Here is a 24022-nt window from a genome sequence, read left to right on the forward strand (position 1 = left end):
CGACCTCTCAGCATCCTTTGACTCAACAAAAAATATCCTGGAATATGAATTTCTGAAAGTTAACATCCTTTGTGATGCTGAAAATACGCAACTTTGCAAGGTGCAGTATGTGTATCTTAGCCCCAACTCTGTTTTCAACATTTCCTAGTGATTTAAATTTGAACCCCAGTCCAGAACTAAAAATACTCTCCAAACTACCATATTTACCTTAATATAAGTCATTTTTCCCCCCAGATTTCAGGGTGGTATAAATTGGCCTGTGGATTATAATAATCAAATACAAGTAAAAACAAATTCAGTTGATTTGGTTGTTGACATTTACCACCACAGTGCTGATCTGTGCATACTCTAACAAACAGCCATTCTGCTTGGATCTGGTGTGTTGTCACCAACAAGCGATATAAAAAAAAACAATTTATATGTAAGCTTTAGATTTTATTAATTTTTTTATCCAAAATGAACATACTTTTGTGTTAAAGAAGGAGGTGATCCTGTGTGCTAAACAGCACGAGAATCAGACTGGAAAGCAGTTTGGAGTGGATTCGCAGTCACAACCCATACGATAAAGTTTAAAGCCCTTGAGACGGCTACAAAGCTAAACATTCCCATGTAAGAATCCAGAGCATCCCATGCCTGGATGCTTTTCAGGAGGAGGAATGGGTTTTATCATTGCAGTGTTGTCTTAATTTGCTTTAGGCTAAGTGACATTACATGTCAGTCTGCTTTAATCTTATCAATCCAAAAAAGTCCTCATACCTGGAACTCCATCCCCACATTTCTTCCAGATATGAGGGCATTTACTGTATTATTCACCTTTTGTCTTTTACACCTCTTCATCTTCCTACATTTAAAACCCAAGACCTCTCCCCCATTTCAATTCAGAAATGTAACATGCTTCATAAAGTCTCTCCCCCTTCCACAAATTTCCAAATCTGGGTGCAGCTTATATTTGGGTGAATATGGTACTGTTAGTACTCTAGCCACAGTGCCTTGATAGAAATGGATCTTCAGGCAATTGTCAAAATCTTTGCTGAAGCATACAAGAAACCTGCCATCTGCTTCATTGCATGGTCATGTCATCTAGATGCCAGACTCCTAGCTCCTTGTGACAAACACATCACCCTTAATTTCCCCAGCATCACTTAGTTTTTCACATTTTCAGTGGACTGTCATCTTTCAGACCCCCTCCAGGAAAGTCTGTATGTTCTTCCTTCCAGATTAGTCTTCACTTGGTTCTACTCAAAATCACTAGCCTCACCCTTTATCTCCATTAAATCACTAAGCACTGCACATCACATTGATTAGATCTCAATTATTCACTCATTACCAGGCACAAGCACTCAGTTAGAATCACTCCATGTCACCCAACCAACATCTTCACTAATATCACCTCAACTCTATACTCTTCATCTTCACCAAGCTCTAGACATTAATCAGTAACTTCATCACTCTCCAGCCTGATCATATTTGGCCAGTGACATCTCTGTAGCCAAGATCTGCACCCCTGACAGCATCAGTTTGTGGTTCCCCCTCTCATTTCAGTCTCTCCAGGACTGTACATTTGCCAATGGTAAAGCTTGGGAGTACTCAGGACTCAACCTGCCATCTAGACTCCCCCCCCCCCCCCATCTGTAAGGAGCAGGTACACTACTCTACACACCTCCAGATACCAACACCAGTCAGCCCTGGTTTATCTGGCTGACTGTTCCCCAAGAGCACATGAAGCCTGGCAAACAAACTACCAGGCAGCTCTCAGTACAATCTAAACTATACTTTCCTCAAGTATCACTCATTCACTAAGCCCCACAGACATGGGGAACAGCACAACATAGTACTTCTGAAACCTCTCTCTAAAGCATTCACTCTCCCTCCCTATAAACTGAAGTCTACACTCAACCTAAGAGCTTTTTCCTCCTGGCCTTTCTTATATACCTCTTAAGTAGCTCAGAGGCGTGGCTAATTCCATACAGAGACTGTCCTATCAGCTCCTTTTCCTCATGTGGAATGCCACTCTCTTTGAGTGCTAATTACTCGATTGGCCCAGGTGTGCCTCATTTTATAGTTTTTTTTCCATCAACTCTTTCATCAACAATTTCTCTAAGAGCCACCTCTCACCACCTGACACTCTTAACGAAAGCTCACTTCTCCCAGTTTTGTCAAGGCATACATCCCAGAGGAGGCCAGGATGTGCATTTCAATTATATGGTAAAAGCAAACGTGAAATAAAAGCTTGATTTAAATGACGTCCTGGCAGATTATGGCCGTTGATTGAACCAGATGGAGGAAGAAAATCTGGGAAGGAGGCCGGCACTTTGGAGCTCACAATGTCAGAATAAGGAAACAAAATGAGAGCATTGAAGAGAACATACTATGACCAGATGTCTACCAAGGCATCACCTGCTCAACCTGCCAGAGAGTGTGTGCATCCCTTATTGACCTGTTCAGTCTAATACTAGCTCATGGAGGATAATCATCCTTATCCTGAGGGATAGTCTGTGAATAAAATAATACTGTCTGCAAGCCATAAAAATGTTACTCAATTATTGTGGCAAATATATTTGACGATTACAAAACCACTTTCACCAGGATTGTGTGTAACATAGAATGAAATCAATACAGAATTAGAATTACCAATGAGAGTAGAATTAATATTGGTGTGATGTCAATCATTTTGTTAAAACTTGTTAACTGTAAATGGAAAATGTGCACTGTTACAGTTTTACAAGTTATCTCGTGCATATGAAATATTTAGCATGAAATGGCACTCATCATATTAATTTACAATTTCTGATACATTTTAAAGGTAAGGCTTGCCTCCAGCTTTGTTGCCTTTGCCATATAGTAAATCATACCACTGAATTTATTATTAAAAACAATCAAGAAAACATTACCCTCAAAAAACTATGCACTTAAATGCAATTTTGCTGAAGCAGCCTTAAGAAAATTAGTGTTCCTTTAACAAAAACCAACTGCATTGCGTAACTCTTTTCTTTCAAGGCAATGTGTTTCCTGAGAGTTTCTGAGTGCTCAGCTTGTTAGGGTTGGCAGTGTTTAGAGCCTCATCCCCAGGGTGTGTGAAGGTGCTTCAGGGTTCTGTCAGTGGCTTAGCCTCCCCTCTGTGTTCCATCACGACTGTGTTTGACAGACAGTCCTCCCAGGAGCTCCACAACCTGACAGAGACCATGTGTCTGGGTTCTGGACAGGAGAAACACAAACAATGAACAAGCTCACTAGTTTAAAGCAAAGCATCAGCCTGAGGGTCTAGCAGTACTGTTACCCCTGACACATACATTAACACCAAGACACAGGCACATTCACACAATCAGTTTCTGATTTATACAGGGCCCTCTACCTTAAAGAACTTTAGAAAGGTCAGAATACGGTTTGCTAAATTTACAAGAGTAACAAAGGAGTGCGAACAGTATATTAGAACTCAAAAGAAAAATAATCAGTGCTGAGTATTAAAAGCTTTATACCTTAGACTCTTTTAAACCTTAGACCTTATTAACGGCCTTAGACTCAGATGGGGTGTATTGTAAATTTCTGTCTTGTAACTTACCCTTGTACATGACCATAAAATATACACTTGGTTAATATGTTAACAAAGACACAAGTCCAAATATTGAGCTTCTCTGAGGTGAAAACTATTTAAATTACACAAACACCAAAGCATTCCCTGCTGTCTTGAAGTGATTCTGCTTTGCTTCACTTCACCAGCTTCACACAGAAAATAATATTTTTAATCTGACTAAATGTATTACTCAAAAGGTAACCTCGTCGACATATTCTCTCTTAACAGCCTCATGTTTATTTTCTTTTGAGGATAAACTGGATGAAACAGTCTTATTTGCTTTTCAACTAAAATATTCAACAAACCCCGTAAAGTGAATATGAAAGCCCAAAGGGATTCAACACAGAAAGAAAAAAGAATGCATAATTTACCAGGCTTGCTTAACTCATCCAATGCATGCAAGCCATTTTCGCACATGTACAGCATGAATTCTACAGAACAAATACATTATGAAAAGCAAACATCTCCTCGCTGATTGAGTACTGAGTGTACAGGTAGGATTCTTATGCGATATCACATTAGCTGGGTTGCGTGAGGCAGGTTCACTCCCATACAGAGCATTTGCTAATTTATGGTTGCAACACTGTTGTATTTACGACTCCTAATTGCCAGAGCAATAAAATAAAACATCCCTTGGAGGACCAAGCTACTTATTAGCTTGGCCTAATGTGCAACATAATCTTTCAGCCAGTCCTGAGCCTGCATGTTCCTGTGCCAGGCCTTGGTGTAGGTGCCAGGTCCTGTTTGTTTTAGTCATGCAAGTCCCTCCATCTTAATTACTGTCATTATCAGGAAAGACTCACCCCTGGAACACAGAGGTGGAGGAGTGGAGCTATTGTACATGGTTTCTGCAATAAACCCTGCAAGAATGTTTTCCCTTTTAGGACTAATTTATTTTCTTGTGAATTATTGTAGCTTGTTCGTATAATATTTCTCTGTATTTCAGGCCCTCACAAGCCTAGCGTATTCAGGCCATTGGTATTCTGTTCAGTGCGAGAGCCCTACAACCGTAGTCTAATACAGTGATTATAATGACTGATTCTTTGCTGTGCTTTACTTTGTCAAAGGTGCTGTAAAGTAACACAAGCCAGCCCGGGCCAATGCTTTAACCAGTTCTTTCTGGAATGCTGTTATGGTCGTCTTCTTATATATCCTGTGACAGAAATTTAGTCCCAGACTTTGTACTTTTAGCAAATGCCATGTTATAAACCTATAATTACTCCTTTATTACACCTTAAAAACTAAAAATGTTCTGCATTTAAGAAAAATACCATGCATCCCTTGTGTCTAGTTTCATTGGTGATGGCAGCACTATCAGCTGGTGCTTATGCGCTTCCTTCACATGCTGAAGCCCGAGCAGAACTTTTCATTTATGCAAAGATCAAAGCTCCATGGTAGAGAGGTGGACTTGGGGTGACTGATGCAAAGGGGTGCAAAGGGGTCAGAGCTGAAGAAGGGGTGTGGGATGTTGGAGATCCCTCACCTTACTGTACCTCCCAGGACCCCTGGTTGCCTAGCCAGTGAGAGCGCATGCTTCTCATTATCAGCCTGTGGGCTCCAGCCGCCACAGGCACTGACTCATTGGCGGCTGCTATCCCCAGGCTGCCTTTACTTCAGGGAAATCCATAACTCCAATTCCAATAAAACACAGATGGTGCCTCAACCCCCCATATTAGAAGGCAGTTTGTTTTCAGATTCTCTCTTTATATGCCACTCTCTTCTTCTCTCGTATTTCCTTTTACATTTCCCTCCCTCCATCAGAATGCAATCTCTCCCATTGCTTTCTGTTTGTTTTCTTCCTCTTCCATCAAAGCCGTTCCACTTTCCTAGGCAAAGATCTTCTTTTGAAATGTGTTCTTCCACCTTGTCCACGCTGCTGCCACTCTTCAAGTCATCACCCCAGCAATACTCTATCGAACCACTCAGTCTACAGCTCAGCAGGCCTCCTTTACCTCCTTGTGTTGCTGGGAGACTCCTGGGCAGATTTTATTTGCAATGAAAAACAAACCTCATCTGGAATACAGCTGGTACTTAACTGCAGCACAAGTCCATTAAAAAGCAGAAACAGTAGTTTCTCATCCAGTTGTACTCATCTATGGCTTTATCATTACTGTAACATTAAATACTACTTAAGAACAAAAGATAAACCTGAACAGAGTTTTTCATATGTATACGCTGCACTGTCTGTGATGGAGCAAGGGAGAAATAAAGCCATGAACTTTTGTATCTTGTTCAAATTTTGTCTCTAAAAAGAACATTCCGACTGTCTTCTTGAGCTAGGCAAGGAATACAGCTGTTTTCTACTTATACTGATCCCTTCAGATGTTTCTTTGCCACAGAGATGAGTCTTGAGTCTTTGAAGTTCAGTTTTTCTTTTAAGCACAGTGCGACAGTGCTTACTGAATGTCAGAGCAGGTACCCAGCTGGGTTGTATTTCCGGGTGACTGTTTTAATGGGAGCTCTGGGGAGGGGTGACGACATTGGAAGGGGCTGGATGAGAAGAGCAGACAGGATGGCGACTGCGGGGAGCCTGTTGTTCTTCCGTGGAGAGTGGAGAGGTAGAGGTCGAGGAGCTGCTCAGTCGAGATGGAGCTACGAGGCGCCACCCCGACGCAGATTGAAGGAGTCAGGGTCCGGTCATGCTTGAAGAGGTGGCTAGTGGGGCGGAGCGGTGGCTCTGTGGCTCAGGATCTGCGCTTGTGGCTGGAAGGTTGCCGTCTCAAATCCCGCAGCTGGCAGAGGAATCCTACTCTGCTGGGCCCCTGAGCAAGGCCCTTCACCCCAGATACTCCAAGGGTGCTGTACAATGGCTGACCCTGCACTCTGACCCCAGGCTTCTCTCCCTGTCTGTGTGTCTCATGGAGAGCAAGCTGGGGGATGCGAAAAGACAAATTCCTAATGCAAGAAATTGTATAGGGCTAATAAAGTGATGTTATGTTATGTTTTGTGTTAGTGGGAAGAGAAGATGGGCAGGGAGCAGAGCAACAGCACCAGCTCCTGCAGGAACTGTGGGGTGGAGGGACCGAGTGTGGGGCAGTGTGAGGCATGAGAAGGAATGATGAAGGACGAAAGTCAGAGGTGGACAATTGGAGGGCTGCTGTTGGAAGATGTGTTAGAGGGGCCAGTAGGGGGGCGCTTACCCTGCGGTCTCTGTGTGGGTCCTGATGCCCCAGTATAAAGACGGGGACACTATAGTTTAGAAAGACACCATCCTTTGTATGAGACGTAAAACCGAGGTCCAGACTTTCTACGGACATTAAAAATCCCAGGGCGTTTCTCGAAAAGCGCAATGGGTTGCTTAAAAGGTTTTCTACGCTAGAGGGCAGAGGTCGGTGAGAATTTGATGAAATGAAAATCCAGTTTTATATTCAATATGTTTTGATTCCAACAAAAACGTGATACTTGTATGTCTTCCAAGATTTTATAAATCGAGCAAAGATAGTTTTTTACATTCATGATGTTCCGAATCCCCAGCAATAAATATTTTGTGAAACTTGATAGCCATAAGAAGGCATGCCTTACAGCCTTTTTTATTCACTTTTTACATTTCTCAGTGGGGATGTCTGACCACCTCTCCAGCTCCTCCAGATTCCACAGCCTGCTTTCTTCAGTTCTTACCACAGGTGTTAGGAGATTCACATGAAAAACCAAAAACTCATTCAGTCACTGGGTCACTGAACCTTTTACAAGTTCACAAGGGTAACAACACAATGACACAAGTCACCAAATGTTGTCTCTGAGTTCTATGGCTGTCACTACAGTTATTGAGGATGATCATATCGTGTTAGATCTTCAAACTGGCTTTCCCTATGATAATGTGGTGAGTGTTTTGCTTCTGTGTTCATCCATTTATCATCCATTATCAGAAAGTTTTTTTTTTTTGCTTCTGGTAAGAGTCTCTGCAACCTGTAGTCTGTCAAGGATGCACAGAGTTCAAGACAGGACTGCACACTGGACAGGACACCAGTCTATCACAGGGCACACACAATTCAGAAACAGCAATTAATGTAGCAAGTTTGTCTTTGAAATGAGGGAAGAAAGTGGAGTTCCTAAAGAAAAAAGAAAGACACTCATAAGGATTTGTTTAGCCAACACTGGAGCTATTGAAGTCAATAATCCTTTGCTTTAGATCTTTGGACAAAACTCTGACTTTGCTCATTGTGCATAATTTAATTGCAGGTTGAACGCTGTATTGTTTAGCTTGAATGTCTTGATAGCCACAGCAATCAGTGGCACTCATAGTCGGCATCAATCAAGACTTCCTGAAGCTTTGAGAGATTTTCTGAGAAATCTGAAACCACACGCTTTCCTTTTCCTTTCAGAATAACATTAGTCAATGGTCTCTGCCACGCAACAGGACAGTCCCTTCACCTTCACCTGCACTTCTCCTGGGAAACAGGATTTAAATAATTGAAGACTGAAATAAAATAATTCAAAACATACAGGCATGCAAAGTCATGTTAATCATTCCATTACTATGTTCTTAGGAACCAGAGAAAAGGTAGGATTGTGAAGGATGAAAGAACGTACAAAAAGGGGTTTCAAACAGTGACATATCAAAATAGAGAAAAACTGGACAAGGCTCTGACTGTCAGTGATGTGATGTGCGGTTAAGAGATACATATCCCCTTGGGTGGCAAATTGAGGTGAATAAAAGATTGCTAGCATTTACAGGCTTGGCTCTTCTGAGTAACAGTTAATGTGCTCTGGAGGGAGCTGTGGGGTGTCTGGTTCGGCCTGCCTTCCGCCTCTTACAGCTGTTTTGGGCAGTCGACCAAGGTGATGCCAGATGGACTGACAGCAGTGCCAGCACTCCAAGCCCAAGGCTTGAAATCTGGAATGGTTTCACAATTATAACATTTTGTTTAATTTAAAAGCACACACACTCACACTCTGATGGAAATATCCCATAAGGAGTGCAAATTAAAAATACACATCTCGAATTACCCATGTGTTACAGTTTTTTGGAAGCCCTGAAGTGTCTGCTGAAGTCTTGGCTTTTCTCTTTAAGCCATACCCCAAAACACTGTCACGCGAAATTTAAACACCTAATACAAGAGGAGCAATAAATTACAGAGCTTAATGCATTTATTGAGGTACACAGACTACATGTACGTTGAAATGGTCTACTGACAGCCACTATCACACAGATTGTATTGGGAACTCTGCAGGAATTCCAGTCTCCATGTTTAGAAAACAAATCACTGGCTCACGCCGCGCATGTCTCCTCTATCACAATAAACCTTTGAGAACTCTAATGATGTACTACAGCCCAGGAACTGTTAGCTTTGGCCAAATGTCTGTGTTTTCAGCTTTCCAAAAGCTCAGCTCAGTTTGGTCTCTCTCTATCCCCAAAGCCACCGTGACAAAGAGCTCTGACTGGGGAAAGCCAAGAGCATAGTTAATCCTGGTAGTTGGGCTTGCTGGGGGCCCCAGTCTACCTCCCATCAGATAGTGTTCAAACACAGGATGCATGGGTTAGAATCAGACACAGTTCTTTTTGCCTTACATAATATTTCTTGCTACTACAGTGGCTATTACCACAACTCTGTCTACTACTACTACTATTAATACGAGTTGTAATTTAAACAAGAAATGAAATGTTAAAAGATATGTACAGGTAATAACTGGAGTTAAAATGCGTTTTTCCCCATATTCAGGTTTCTCAATGCAAACAAGCCTCTTGTGAATATGCTAGCTGGAAGGGAAGCTGGATCTGTTAGGTAATTTTCACATTAATAAGTGGAGTGCCTAAAATGTTTAGCAAAGAGCTATATAAAAAAGAAATTCATTCAATTGGATGTGTAATCTTTCTCATTAAAAGCTGTCTGAAAATTTGGTTTAGTTTTTAGAAACCTTGTACAAAATGTGTAGCCATTTCTGTGGCTACAAATTTCAGGGGTTTTGACACTGGCATGAAAGACTATTTAAGCCACTAAGAGTGACATTTATATCCACTTTAAACCTTTGAAACTGAAAGTTAAGACACAGACAGGCACACCTTTTACAGCTTTTAGCTGTCAAACACACAGCACGTGTATTTTTATTTTTCCATACAAAAATAAACAATATATCTCATCATAATTAATGTTATCATTATATATAACAAATATCAATACAAGCCACAACAAAACAAAACAGATGGCAAATTAATATTTTGTTGTATTTTTTTGCTCTTTGCTTTCACTGAAAGCAAATCTTCATGGCAAGATCTGTTGCCTAGTCAAATATACATTTCTCATTTCCTTTGGAAACTTAAATCCTTGATTCATCCTCATGTCACCTCTCAGTTTTACCTCAGAGAACACTATAAAAAGGGAACCCTGCCCTGGAAAATATATTTCAGAAATGGCTGACAATATGCCAAATAACCTGATGTTTTATATTCACCGTTAACACATTCACTCTGATGTTCTTAAATAACATTTTTAAGACTGGTTTCATAGACTCTAATCAGCACCAGTCTGGACACTCTCATCTAAAATATTTATGTAGCCAAGATCAGGGCTAGGTGGGGTCTGTGAAACTACTGCTTCGGGCTTTGCTGCCAATGCTCTGAAGAAGCATTGTCTGTTTTAAATTATAGATCTTAGTGATATTTTTACACTGTAATGCATAAATATGAAATTTGGTCAAGAAGGAGATACAAAAACAAAAAAACTTAAAAGCATGATTCCCCAGGTAGTACAATATACAACATAAACACTAAATCCATATTCAATAAAAAATAAAAGATTATGAATGTGTTTCTCTAAAACCTGTTCTATATATACAGCATATAGAAATATGTCCTATAACTTTGGAAAGAAAGATAATCTTTTTTAGAACAATTGATTCTTTAGACTTCCAAAACATTTCCCAAAGCAAATACAGCTGAGAATGAAATTTGTATTGCTAGGAAAAAAAAATTCAAAGAGCACAAAAAGACATTATTAAAGACAAGTGACTTATCTGTGTCGGCTATGGGCAGTGCTCCTGTGTCATGAGCCACATCTGTCTGATTTTTTTCCAGTATTGTAAAGCCAGTGAGATTTACTTCATCGACTGCGCATGTCCATTTTCATCTGGTAAGGTTGCCAGCACTGATGTAAGCCTCTAAAAATGGCTTGGATATACAGTATTTCGTTTAAAATTTTCAAAGATGACAAAACACAATCTCACTATTGAATAATGAGGTGAACACATTGTAAAACATGAAAAAAATAACAGTAAGAAGGTTCACAGCACAAGAACATGGATTAACAAACCAATTTCCTGAAAACCTCCTAAACATCAAACACTCAAATTTCAATATAAGAAGTACTCAAGGGGGCAAATGATAGAACCAACAACAAATATTGGGCAAAGATACAGATGGGTCTACTGTAGAGCACAAATTGAAGAGCACAAAACACAAAGAATCAAGCCCTGGCACTAAACAGTACCTGCATAAAGAGCAACCCGAAACAGGAGATTGCCACATGTATCAGATGTAGCATTTAAATGCTTACAGCTCCCCTTGCTAGGAAAGATTTATAAATGTCAACGCCATCCCAATACATGCACTTTCTGCACTTTGCACCTCTGCAAAGGTTTCTAAGGAATGGGAGCTGTCTAACTCTTTGACAGTAAACATGAAAAATAGTATTTATACAAATGAATTACACTACAAGAGCAATAACAATACGAATGATACTAATCAGAATAATTATCACATTTTCCAAGCGGCAGTATTGCACATGGTCTCCTGGTTCAGTCTCTCTGCTGAGTAAGTCTGACACTTCAGAGACAAGTTTCTTCGAAAAATAGTGCAAGGGGGTGCCACCTTTTCCCCCGCCCTCTCTCACTTCATGCCTCCGTCTCTGCTCCTGCTCTGCTCTGTCTCTGTCTCCAGCGCCCAGGAACTCCCAGGGCCGCTCCAGGCTGCTGTGTTTGATCCAAGTCACGCTGAACCCTTGTCAACTAGTCGCTTTCAGGAAAGTCACCTTCCCTGGGGCTGCCACCAGGCTGGCAGAGCCCGTCTTGAAGGACACAAGCTGGTGACCTGGGGATGAGGAGGGGGAGGGAGAGTCACAATCCCATTTCTCAAGGCAGCTAAAAAGATACACATGTGCAACAAAGCTATGGCTGGACTGAAATACTGCTATCAATTAAACATGTTTTTGAGCTCCAGATGTATGGGTGTCTGTGTATGTGTGCCTAGATGCTGACATAATTCTAGCGTATGCAAAGCCAGAGAAACACTAGAAGCACTTTTCATTTCATTAAAAGAGACATAACAATGGCGGCTAAACATTGAAACTGTTTCTGTGAGGAAGTTCTTCATATTGTAGTGTTGCAGTAGTGACAGAAGTCAGCACAGCGATACAACATTGTGACGTTGCTCCTGCTGCACAGAATGTTATTCCAGTAAGGTAATTTTACCTGCAACAGCAATATCCCATGTCATGTAATGCAATATGTATATACCACACCGCCAGACACTCAGAGAAAGCTGAAGAAATCATTTACTATACAAAACGAAGGAATGGAGTCACGGGCACTTGTAAAAACGGTATGTTAATTTAGCATAATTATGTACTTTGCAAACAGCAAGGTGCAAATGGCTCACAATATACAAAGACTTTTTTCCCTTCTCCCTTAAAACCATTCCTTCAGCTCCGACAGACTTGAGCTGGTCAGAGAAAGTTAAAGAGGTAGACAGAGAAAGAGTGAGAGGGGGAGAAAAAGGAGTGGAAAAAGTAACCAGGCACGTGAAAGTGCTCTGGGTCCAGTAGAGCCTGTTTCAATAAAGATTAGCGATTGCGGTGCTGACGTCTCCCTTTCAGCTGTGTGGTTTAATTAAGTGGCTGAGCCAGGCTTCCTTGTGCAGCTGAACATGAACTAGGGAGGTTGTGGGAGAATGAGAGGCCTGATGAAAGACGGAGGGTGGCGAGGCTGCTATTACTGCAGCCATCCATCGACACAAAGCCTGTTTAATTAGGGAGTTGTCTTTCACAGCGGGGTCATTACTGTCGCTGGGTGTCTCCCAGCACAGCCTGAGAACAGCACCCAGTGAAACACTACACTCCAACAGCACACTCACAGCAACAAAAACACCGGGCAAAGTACTCTGCCCACTTCTCCTCTCGCACTTACATCATTCAGACATGTCTGAGACGGTGATGGGCAACTCTTTCACCACAAACCTGCAGTGGCCTCCAACCCTCACATGCAGCACGGAGAAAATGTTTGTGAACCCCCACCGTAATTATGGGAATTACAACTTCTTACCAGGAGTCCGTTATTTAATTGAAAACAGTCTTGTCTTAAATAGCCAAAAGGGTTTATATTTATCAATGCAATGTCCTCTGAGACACAATGGTGTATGAAGCAGAAATAAATGAATATTCATCCATTACTCCATCCATTGTCAGACAGACGGATCTTCCAATGGAAAATATTCAAGGCCATGGTGATCCTACCCAGGGGCAGCCTTCCTGGCAAGATCTCCTCCATCATCCAGGAAGTCACACAGAACCCCAGATTAACATCTAAGGATTTGCTGGCCTCCCTTACTGTGGCAAAAGTTAGTGTTCATGCCTCAGGCATCAGGAGCAGACTGAACGGGAATAGATTTTACGGGAGGATAGCCAGAAAAAAAAACATTGCTCTCTAGAAAGAACATTGCTGCCCATCTCACGTTTTCCAAAGAGCACCTGGACAATCCACAAGACCACTGGAAGAATGTTGTCTGGATACAAGAGACATACAGTAGGTTGGAACATTTTGACCCCAATGAGAAAAGCTGTATGCGGTGAACACCAAACACTGCCCTGTTTGAACCTCATCCCAACTGACAGACATGGATCAGGGCTGCATTGCTGCCTCAGCACCCCAACTGCTTGCCACCGTGGACAGAGCCATGAATCCGGCATTAGCAGATTCAGGAGGAGCATATCAAGCCATCCATTCGCTCACTTAACTTGAGTTAAAAGTAGGTCATGCAGAAGGACAATGATCCTAAACATATAAGCAAAGCCACTGTGTAGCATAATTGCTGAAAAAGAAGAAAAGTTACATTTTGGATTGGTCAAATCAAAGTCTAGAGTTAAACCCCTTTGAAATATTATGGGCATACCTAAAGTAGGTGTTCATGCAAGAAAACCCTCAAATGTCACTGATTCTGTAAACCAAAATCCCCCCAAAAATCACTAAAAGATGACCATTTCAGTAAAAGGTTAAAGTTATTGCTGCTCAAGAAAGTGTCATCAGTTACTGAATCTAAAGGATCACAGACTTATTCACAGGGAAATTTATATTTGACTGAGCTTGTTAATAATTCAAATCTATCTTATGTTTTTGTATTATAGGTTTATTGAGATTATCTTCATCTTTTATTAAGACTTTCATTAAGATCTAATTATGTTTAAGATCCATAATATATATAATATAAGAATATGGACCAACCAAGGGGGTCTCCTAACTTTTTTTGGTATTGTATTTGCCGTACCGATATTCTGCCTTGAGCAGGACAAGCAATACTCAAGTACTAAATGTGCAATGCAAAAAAATCAAGATGTAAGATCTGAATACTTTTTTTTACTATAACAAAATAATTGAAGATGTTTTGTTGACTGTTGAAAGACTAGTCTTTCAAAAGACTAGTCTGCTTTCAGTTTTACTTCTTTGCTTACTATTAGTAAATATGCACTACTTTTCATTCCTGTACTTTTCTGTTTTTTGCATAAAAGAATGCCTTTGACATTACACACTGTAGTGATTAGCCGTGTCAAAGCAAAATGCAGATGCCTTTCAAGTGCAATTCAAACCAAATTCTATTAAAATATCTGAACTTCAGAGAGTGGATGTACAGTATGAGGGGCAAGTCAGGTACAGGACTGCTTAACAGCAACATGCACAACACTGAAGATCAATGTAACACAATTTCACATTTTCAGTTGTGTCATTAGATACATGCGACCAGGATTCCTTATTCCCCTTGGAAGCACATGAAAGATTGTAGCACACACATCACTGTGATTCAGCAAGGCAGTGCTGGCAAGGGCTTCCTTAGTTTGCAGTACAGCTGGCTGGAACAGTGCTGATTCGACTAACAATCTGTGATACTGAATTAGGAAAGCACAAAATAGAAATATAGAGGGAGATTACAAGCTGAATAAAAGAAGTTTCACACAATAAGAAAATGAAGAATCCACTCACATAGTAATACATACAGAAACACAATAGAATTATATATTAAGCTGTTATCTTCAGCCACCAACAAAAATAATCAATTTAAGTAGAGCGAAACTGTCTCCTTAACACAAATGTTAAGTACGAGAACCTGATAACCTTTCACACCCATGCATAAATGCTATAGGTACTATACAGTTACTGCCTACTCAATCAGAAGCACACATAGCCAATGAGAATGAAAGGCATGTTACACTGAGAGACTGTGTAGGAGAGGGGAGGAGGTGGGGATCACCTGTCCATGTGGTCTGATTGGTCATCACAAAGGCTCGGCACTGGGCGTGGCTTTCACACACGCCAATGGCCTCGCGGACACTGAAGACTGATAGCAGGCAGCCTTCATGTTGATAGGATGGCCAACAGCGGTAGTTGTCCCCAGCAATGGTAGCATCAATCACACGCTTGTACTCTGTGGAAGTGGAAAATAAGCAATTTTTTTTTAAATGGTGGTGATTTTGTAATGTTTCTCTATTCTGAAATAAGATTGACAACAGAGGACAGGAAATAATAAACTGCATGGATACCATCGTTTTGATAGATAATGGTTCATAAAAAAATCCCTTAGAAAAATGTTCTAAAAAAATATGACAATTTCTGTTTTTGAGTACATTTACACTGCACAAAACTAGCATTCTCATAAGGAAAATGCAGTTTGCCTCGTAGTCTGTGATGTATATCCTCATTGATTCATGCATAAAACATTTTTACCCTGCCTGCGCGAGAGTTCTATTAACATAACTTCAGAGGAGCCGCACAGTTGTGTTTTCACAGATGCCCTCTGGGTTTTTAAAGGATTCAGTGGACAGAAGACATCCTTGAGCTGAAATCTTAAAAAAGCAGGAGTGATTGTATTTTACAGGATACTGATTAACTAGCAGAGCCGACAAACAGAGGTCCAGTTAGGCACCCAACAGATTAAAAAGAGGATATTGCAGTCTGGTTGCTAATTTATTGTTCTTTTGTTGTGTGTATTGGGTTATGTGTTTCAGCAAAACAAGTCTTGCAAATAGGCCCGTCTATCATCCATTGTTTGTCTGTATGGCTTTTACATGTAGTGTACCAATGCCTTTGCAAAGGGGAGGCTGTGATGACTAGCTCCTTTCTGCTATGCTGTTTAGCACAGGCTGTAAGCTGTATCTAGGCAACTGCAGGCCAAGGCAGCTAGATTAAACTAGAGCCACACATGCATAGGAGATAAAAGCATGGAATCTATGAAAAGGAATTATTCACTTTCCAGTAGCCTTTTCCTGAAGAAAAAACAGTCACACTAATGTGCCCTGGACGTTCATTTCAGAACACCATCCTTCACGTCTTAGGTCAATAATTTTATTTAAAAACCTTGGCTCAGGAATGCTACAAAGCCCGAATCAGTAAATATTTTTGAAAATACATGTGACTATTTAGTACACTTAACTACATCCGAGATAGAAAAGGATATAGAAAAGAGCTCCACATCATTTCACAGTAAAACCCAGAAACACAGCAGTATCAAGCAAGTCTACTTTAATAAATGGTGTTAAACTGAAGTATTTCCTCCCGTGCCATGTCAGCTTGCTGTACTCTGTGCAGGGATGGGTGTAAGTGAATGGGTATGTTCGCGTGTATGACAATTGTCATGTGTTCCTACTTGGGTTGACGTAACAATGAGAAACATGCGTTATGTGAACCACAGCCCCTGTCCACATAATTTTCTTGTTAATTTAAAATATTTTTTTAATACAAATGCTCATGATTATGGTGATTAATGCTGCAGTGGAGATTTAGTCTTCACCATAGTGAAGTCTCCCCCATCTCTGCTTTCTGCGTGTGTTTGATTGGGATACAAGAGTGTCTGTCTGCCAGAGGTTTTATCTCTCCTATCCCCTGCTAGTTCTTCCTCAGCACAATGGCTCAAGCTGAGATCAACTGTCCTCAGTGCACACCACAAGTGTCCCAGTACTCTAACACAAAGACAGCTCTGTAGGCTGGATTGTGCTGTAGGAGGACTAACATCTCGTAATTTCAGAGTGCTGACAGACTTCACTCAACAGGGCGCCGCATAAAATGGGAGAAAATGAAGGCAGTTAAACAGCACACCTGTGGGAGTGTTTGTGTGCCAGCACCCGCTGACAGCACCCAGACATCTAAAGCTCAGAAAGATCTCAGCAGTACTGAAAAAGGGCCTAAAAGCAGAGAACAAAGAGCCCTCTCCAGCATTTTGGGAAAACAATTTGTCAAAATGTCTGTTTGACGAGCTGGACTATTTTCATTGTCTATGAAACAAGAGTGATCCAGTAGAACTGGGTGTCAGACACTGGGGAATATTCATTCTTTTTCAGTGATGCTTTGTTCAATCCCAAAGTAGCAACTTATAGAACGTGGCACATGCTTGATCATATTAAGTGTACCGTCTGCCTTTTTTAAAAAAAAGGTCTTCTTTTTGAATGTGAAAAGACTGAGGCAGTTAAGAAAACTGAATGTCACGCATCGCTTTTTAAGACTGAGTCACTCCCTTGCCTGACTGCACTGTAACTTTCTCTCACCACTCACCACTGCACTGCCCTGAGCCATACATCACAATGCACTGCAGTAGACATTAATCAGGCAGCTCTGTGCTGACTGAAAAGGTGGTTAAACTTGCCATTAAATCTTGTTTTAAGATGGTTGAGCTGGTTCACGAGACTGTCATGATGACTCAATAAAAAGTCCACTTTAAAATCCCTTTCACTATAAACACCTAGTCAATTTACTGTGAATCAGTGCTCAGTGCACAGTGCCCATTAGTTCCAGCAAACATATTTGGATGCCAGGCTGTATTTGTACACCAACCAGCTGATTTTGTGGGTCAGTTTACAAACCTATTTAAGACTGCGGGCTAACAAGTTAAACATAAGTAAAAACAGAGATATTGTTTGGCAGCAAGGAGCCAAATTTATTACTTCTCCTCACTGGACTGGGAGTTTACAGAGCATGACCCTTCGCTATAAAGCCTGATACTAAAGCTAGCTACAGTAAAAGGAAATATTGTTGTATCAACAGTTTTAGTCTTAACAATTATTTGAAGAACTTCATTGAAAAAAAAACATTTGAAAAGTGAACTGGCACATTTCCCCACAGTTTTACAAGTCTTATACTCTAAATTTACTTTGGTCTTTCATCTTTTCCTATATTTCCTACTACGTTTTACCATTCTACTCTGTACGTTACTTTTCTTGTGATTTCAGTACATTTTTGTGAGGGAAGAATTTCAAATGAAAACTTCATGATCCTAAAATATACATATGAAAGTCTTAACTCTAGTTTTAGTCTGATAGCTCTAGTAGGTAACAGTACACACTTAGGTAGATCAACAAAATTACACTGGGTTAGGTTCTAAATGGACTGAATAGTGTGCAATATTCAATGCTCTTGCAACACGCAGGACGAGACTGCACAGAGTTAACTTAAGCCAAGTCACTTAAAAAAATAAATTCATATCACCTCTCCCTAAAATCTCTCATCAATCATCAACTGTCTACATCTGCTTTTCACTGCCACCGAAGCAAGGAGAGCACTACAGAGAGAGAAAGACAGAGACAGCTCAGAGCTTTAGATTACTCTGTTTTTTAACATGTCACTGATTATGACCTATTTGAACTCGACCAAGTTATTACTGAAGTCTTAACCCCTTTAATGTGTTTTCTTATTCAACTTATGTGAATTATATCTTACCCTTTCCTGTATCACCTGGTGCAAAACAGTCACAAACATTGGAAAAAATACATACTTGGAAACAACCAGCTACATTTTTTCCCAATATTTTTATTCTCTTATTATACATACATTATGTACATACATTAGGTCTTTTAGAGGAAAACATACAGATGGGAGTCGAATGTATTATGTGATTGTGCTGTACAACGACACAAAATTAATAGTATTTTTTGGTATAAAGGGAACTTTAACTCCTTCTGTTATCCTGGTTTTGGATTTAAACAAAGTGTTGCCCACGTAAATTGACAATCATGTCTGTCTCAAGCATTTCTTGGTCAGGTGTTCTAGAAAATGAATCTCTTGTCACAGTCATCTGGTCTTTCTCTTTGTTCTGTTCTGTGTTCTTTATGAGCATTAATTGAACCTGCTTTTTATCGTGGAGAACACACCTTCAGAAGGCTTTGATGCAGGAAGACAAAAGCTTCACCTTCGCACACTCTCAGACATGCATGGCAAGTCTCCAACTGTGAGCAACCTCTGGCATAGTGTACCATGGTAAATGCAGTTAACCTACATTTTCCTGTAGTTACATATGGTTTGGTTTGTGGTCAATTAGGCCGCGATTTCCATTATTTTATATCATTCCGTTTCATATTTCTGTATTTCACAGTATTGTGGGCAGGATTTTATTTTGCATGACTTTACTCTAAGCCTGTCTAAGGCTTGTGCGGCACAGGAAATTGAGTGGGCAGAACTCTCTGTTGTGAAACACAGACCTTGGGTACCACTCGGTGTAAATCCAGGCACCTCTTCCTGTCGGAGGTGGCACACCCAGTGTCAGCTTTCCACCTAAATTGAAGCCTCCTGACAAAGCAGTTAATTTGACACCTTGAAGACGTGATCTCTTAATTTCAGAGTAGAGGGCATGACAACATCTTGTATTATACACCAACGGCCACTTAACAAATAGAAGATTATGGATAGGTTTTCGCTGATCCTACTTTAATTGCAGTTTTTTTCCAGAAACCATATTTTGAAAACCAAAAAGAAAGAAGTAAAGTCCTTGCACGCTATGAAACACCTGCCAGAGTAAGCCTGTTTCTTTTAAGAACAAAAGCAGGTTAAACACTTGTTTCTTAATAAACAGAGGCCTCAGGGTGCTTTATCCCTTGGATGGAAATCAAGAACGTAGCCTTTGCTTCACAGTCTTTAACTGGTACCACCCCATTGCTTAAGAATACGGGACAGGTTTGGCATTAGTGACACCAACGTTATAGTAGGAATTTCTTCCCTAGAGGAAGGTAAGGGCAGGATGACGACATGTTTAACAGAAGCTGAAGAGCTGTTGATATATGCTATCTTTCAGCAAAAGGTTACGTTAGCTGCTGTGCAATTCCATGTCAGCACATATTCAAGTACTTTCTCCAGAGAATGAATAATACACTGACTAAAGGCTGGAACACATCAAACCTCCAACTTTACGTTAACAGACTGCATAACCAGCACTTAATGGCAGCCTTTTTTGTGTGTGCAAGAGGCCTCTTTTATCTATCCCAGAAAAACCTGCAATTAAGCAACGGATTTGTAATTTCCAGGCGGTAGAAGGGGTGACGTTTGGATTTAGTTCAGAACATAGTCTCCTTATATTGTAACTTACTTGAAACATTGAGGAGAAACTTAATTAACATGTTTAATTAAAAATTAGTTTGATGTTAAAAATAATTAAGTCTTTTATTCTTCAGGTCAGATAGCAGAATTGCCCAGTGGGTTTATTTGTATTAAATGGAGATGCAACAGTGGCAGTACAATAGTTAGCGTTCTTACCCGCTCTGGGAGTGTGTGTCATGTTCTGCAGGTAAAGACCGTTCCTGTAGAGGTGCAGCACCTTCTCCAGGTGAGCCAGAGTCTCATTAATCCCCCAAATCAACTCTCCTACACAAACAAAGGCACAACACACTATTATTTCAAGAGACCTCAGGTCCTGCACAACACACTATTATTTCAAGAGACCTCAGGTCCTAGCTGGCTGAGAGAACCTTCCAACTGAAGAAGTATAAGTGAGAGCAAGATTTGACACAAAGAAAATTCACAGAGGTCAAGAACAAACATTTCCAGAATACTACTGTGATAGGTTTGCATATCTCAATTTTTTAGCTTGGCAGAAGCTGTAATGTATAAATAGGATCCCACACAAGAGGGTTTCTTTACCAAGTTTTGTTAATTGTCAGTATATATGTCCCAGTCTATAAAAATTAATCTGTCATTAATTAAACCATGTATGCAACCACAGAAAATATCATATGAGCACTACAGTTATTTTGTTGCTCTTATGCGTACTGCAAGCATGAAAGGTTTTGGCAGATCAATGCCTTTGGCTAATGTGATTCAGAGAGTACATGCTTTGCCCCTTAACGAAGGCAGCTCTAACTCCCATTTAAGAAGGCTCAGTTCAGTGGAGGATGCACATCACTAATACAGGATACTCCATAAAGGAAACCTAAGACAATAAGCAGCCTGTCTGTGACTTCCCTGAAGAAAACAAGATAGCATCTTAGCCAGCCTGCCCCACGGCGCGACGGCCCAGCGCCTTCATGGGCTGTTGTGCCCTAGAAGACCAGATTTCAAATACCGTCTGACATACCATCTACTTGATGAGTACACAGATACTGCACACTAGCCCAGAGGGAAAATGCAAAAACAGAATTGAAAAATGCTGGTCTGTTTTGCGGTGTGGAGTGTGTCCAAATCATGCAGATGAAACAGATAGCAGGGGGCTGCAGTAACTTGAGCTTCTAGGAGCCACGACTCCTCTTTACTAAGCTTTAACATCAGTGAAAGAGAAGGTGGCGAATCCCACCAGAGTATCTCATGTGCAGCACATCACTGACCCACATTTTGACTTTTGGGGTTTATTGGCTAAAAACTAGAATACATCTAGTTCTCCTAGTCAGGAAAGCTGTCAATCTGCTGATTGCAAAAGAAGAAAAAGATGAGACCATGGACATTGACTGAATTCCAATATAAAATGAGCTTCTGATATCTGAGATACCTTTTGATTTACAAATTAAAGCAGAAATAAACCAATACATCAATAGTTGTTAGGAAGACAAAAGTCCACAGAAGGTAGACAGTAAAACAGATAAACCAGCAGTTTCAAAAGGCCACAGAGACCTCAACACTCCGGAGCTGTGGAGTCTCTCACCTGTAGAGTTGACAATTTTATCTAGTAGTGGTCTCAGAGCTGCTGGAGCACTGTGAGGCAGAAGGTATGTGAAGAAGAACCTGGAACACACAGAGCAGGGAGTTTCAGCTAATTGCTGTTGTCTACAGGAGTGGAGATTACATCTGTTGCTCTGAGAGGAAGATTGTAAGCAAACAGGTGGAAGAAATTCTTTCATGATCAAAAACAGGATTTTTTAAACCTTTAGTTGTGTTTAGGAGATTTCAGATTAAAGTTAAAAAGGAAAGATCAAACTGAATGAAACACTTAAGCTCACAATGTAAAATACAACATTATTTTCCAAACACTGATTTCCAATCAGACTAAACATTGTGGATCTTGGATACTTATTATACTCATAAGAAGAATTTAAAGATATTTTACCTGTGCTAACTTGACTTTTTCAAATGTCCAGTAATCATGAATAACTGTACTAAAAGGTTTCCAATACTCATTTGCTGCCTTTTGAACACTGTTCAGTATTTATATGAAAAAAGTCATTTTTTTCAATTAAACTTCACAGTGAGGGTCCCAAGGATACAAACCAACATCTACATGTTTTCAGTCTAGCTGGGCTTGTAATGACTTGAATCAGTTGGTTACTGGTGTTTTTGCACCAGTTTACCACCTTCTCCCAGCTCTTTAGGTACTGGTACTTTAAAGAGACCTGGACAACCTGCAGATACACTGGCCCTCCTGGACCAGGAGTGAGGGCCCCTGATTCAAAGATTCCTGTGGAGCACAGTGCTTTGAAAATGAGTGTTTCCTGGCTGGGCTGGCTCACCGGTAAGCATTGTAGAGGTTCCTTTTCTCATTGATGGCGAGACAGCGGCCCTGACTGGAGCAGGGCAGAGTGAAGTTGCGGGCAGGGAACTCCATGAAGCAGTCGGCACTGGAGGAGCAGGGAGTCTCTTCCGCGCTGGCGTCATCCAGGTCCGTTACCTTCAGCTCCCCCTCCACCAGGACAAACTGCCGGGGCCGGAAATCCAGGAGCGTGACGGAACCCAGGGGGGAGTTGGCCAGGTAGTGCAGCAGACGCACCAGACTGAGACAGATCTGAAAGAGAAAGGCTGCCAGCTGTACTTCCAGCACAGACAGGAGGAGGAACAGGACTGGTGCCACTTGAAGCTATGAGAGCACTCAGAGGACTGCAGCTCGCAAAGAGCAGTCAACACGCGAACTGTTGACAACCATGAAGAGGGTCAAAGACAAAGAGTACAGAGGTTATTGATGAGACTTTTTTTGAGTACTCTGAAAATCAATAATGCCAGAATAAGATTGTCACGTAGCAGTTCTTTCCGGGCCCTATGCAAATGACGCGATCCGGAATAGTGAAGATACACGAGGGAGAAAGTCATGCAGGAAAGGCTCAGGATACAGGGGGGCGTGTCCGAGGTGAGCTGGTGTCCTGGGGAAGTGAGTCCGGGCGAACAAACAAAGCCAAAGTCCAAACGGGGAATCCAAACGGGAGAGAAGAGTCCAAAGCCAGGAGATCCATCCAGGGTAAAAACCATGAGCCGGGTCGGGACCGGTGGGGCAGGGGATCAGGAACAGAAAGTTAAAACCATAACGGAGCCAGACACAGCAGGACCCCGGGCTCTCACGATGCAGAAATCAATGAGGAACCAGGAGTAAGGTCCGCGTCTGGCTTTTAAAGGGGAGTGGGAATAGGGAGCTGGTGCAGACAATGGGAGGGAACAAGGAAGGTCTGGAGCACCCTTAAGAGGAGGGGTTAGCGATCGTGACAAAGATGAAGTATCTACATTATATTTGGACTACATTGGACTCATAACTAACTGATTGTGGGCTCGAGTCTCTGCTGCAGACACTGCTGTTGTACCTTGAATTAGGTACTTTACCCCAGTTGCTCCAGTCCACGCAGCTGTATAAGTGGGGACCAGCCATTCCTGAGGGTTATCCCAGCGGTCACATCCAAAGGGTAATCGCCGTGCTCTCATGTGTGCTTAACACAACATAAACCAGGATGAGCTCTGGCCCAATAAACTACTATGGCTGTGGTACAGACTTTACCTTTATCTATATGCTCTATAGAAACCATGTATTACTGACCAACAAACAAATAAAGGCATGTATCTCAGACAGGACACTTTAAAAATCTGTCTCATGTATTCTCTGCTAGAAATAAATTCCTTGGAAACATGAAAACACACAGTTGAGAAATAGTTTCTGAGTGTGAAATGCTGTTTAAAATGTCCCTAATTCTTCACCTCTCTTCACTGAGCACCTTGGTCTTGCAGAGTCTGGCCTAAGAGTTGGACTGTGCTGCTTATCTCTTCTTGGCTCTGTTTCTTTGGCTCCACTGCCTCCATCAGCCCATGACCACC

The 24022-nt window shown here is 41.2% G+C and overlaps 1 protein-coding gene across 1 annotated transcript in view; it reads right to left on the reverse strand.

The window, feature by feature from the left end:
- Positions 1 to 9573: 9573 nt before the first annotated feature.
- The window catches only part of pkdcca (protein kinase domain containing, cytoplasmic a), a 31292-nt gene continuing 16843 nt past the window's right edge, over positions 9574 to 24022 (reverse strand). Inside the window, exons 3-7 of the mRNA XM_088934092.1 lie at positions 22462 to 22733; positions 21660 to 21739; positions 20282 to 20389; positions 15021 to 15194; positions 9574 to 11594 (exon numbers count right to left, since the gene is read on the reverse strand). Coding sequence (XP_088790218.1) covers positions 11509 to 11594; positions 15021 to 15194; positions 20282 to 20389; positions 21660 to 21739; positions 22462 to 22733 — 720 coding nt within the window. The 3' untranslated portion in view covers positions 9574 to 11508. The remainder of the gene's footprint in view (positions 11595 to 15020; positions 15195 to 20281; positions 20390 to 21659; positions 21740 to 22461; positions 22734 to 24022) is intronic.

This window comes from Atractosteus spatula, chromosome 15 (genome assembly GCF_055471065.1).
Source record: "Atractosteus spatula isolate fAtrSpa1 chromosome 15, fAtrSpa1.hap1, whole genome shotgun sequence".
NCBI classification, from domain to species: Eukaryota; Metazoa; Chordata; class Actinopteri; order Semionotiformes; family Lepisosteidae; genus Atractosteus; species Atractosteus spatula.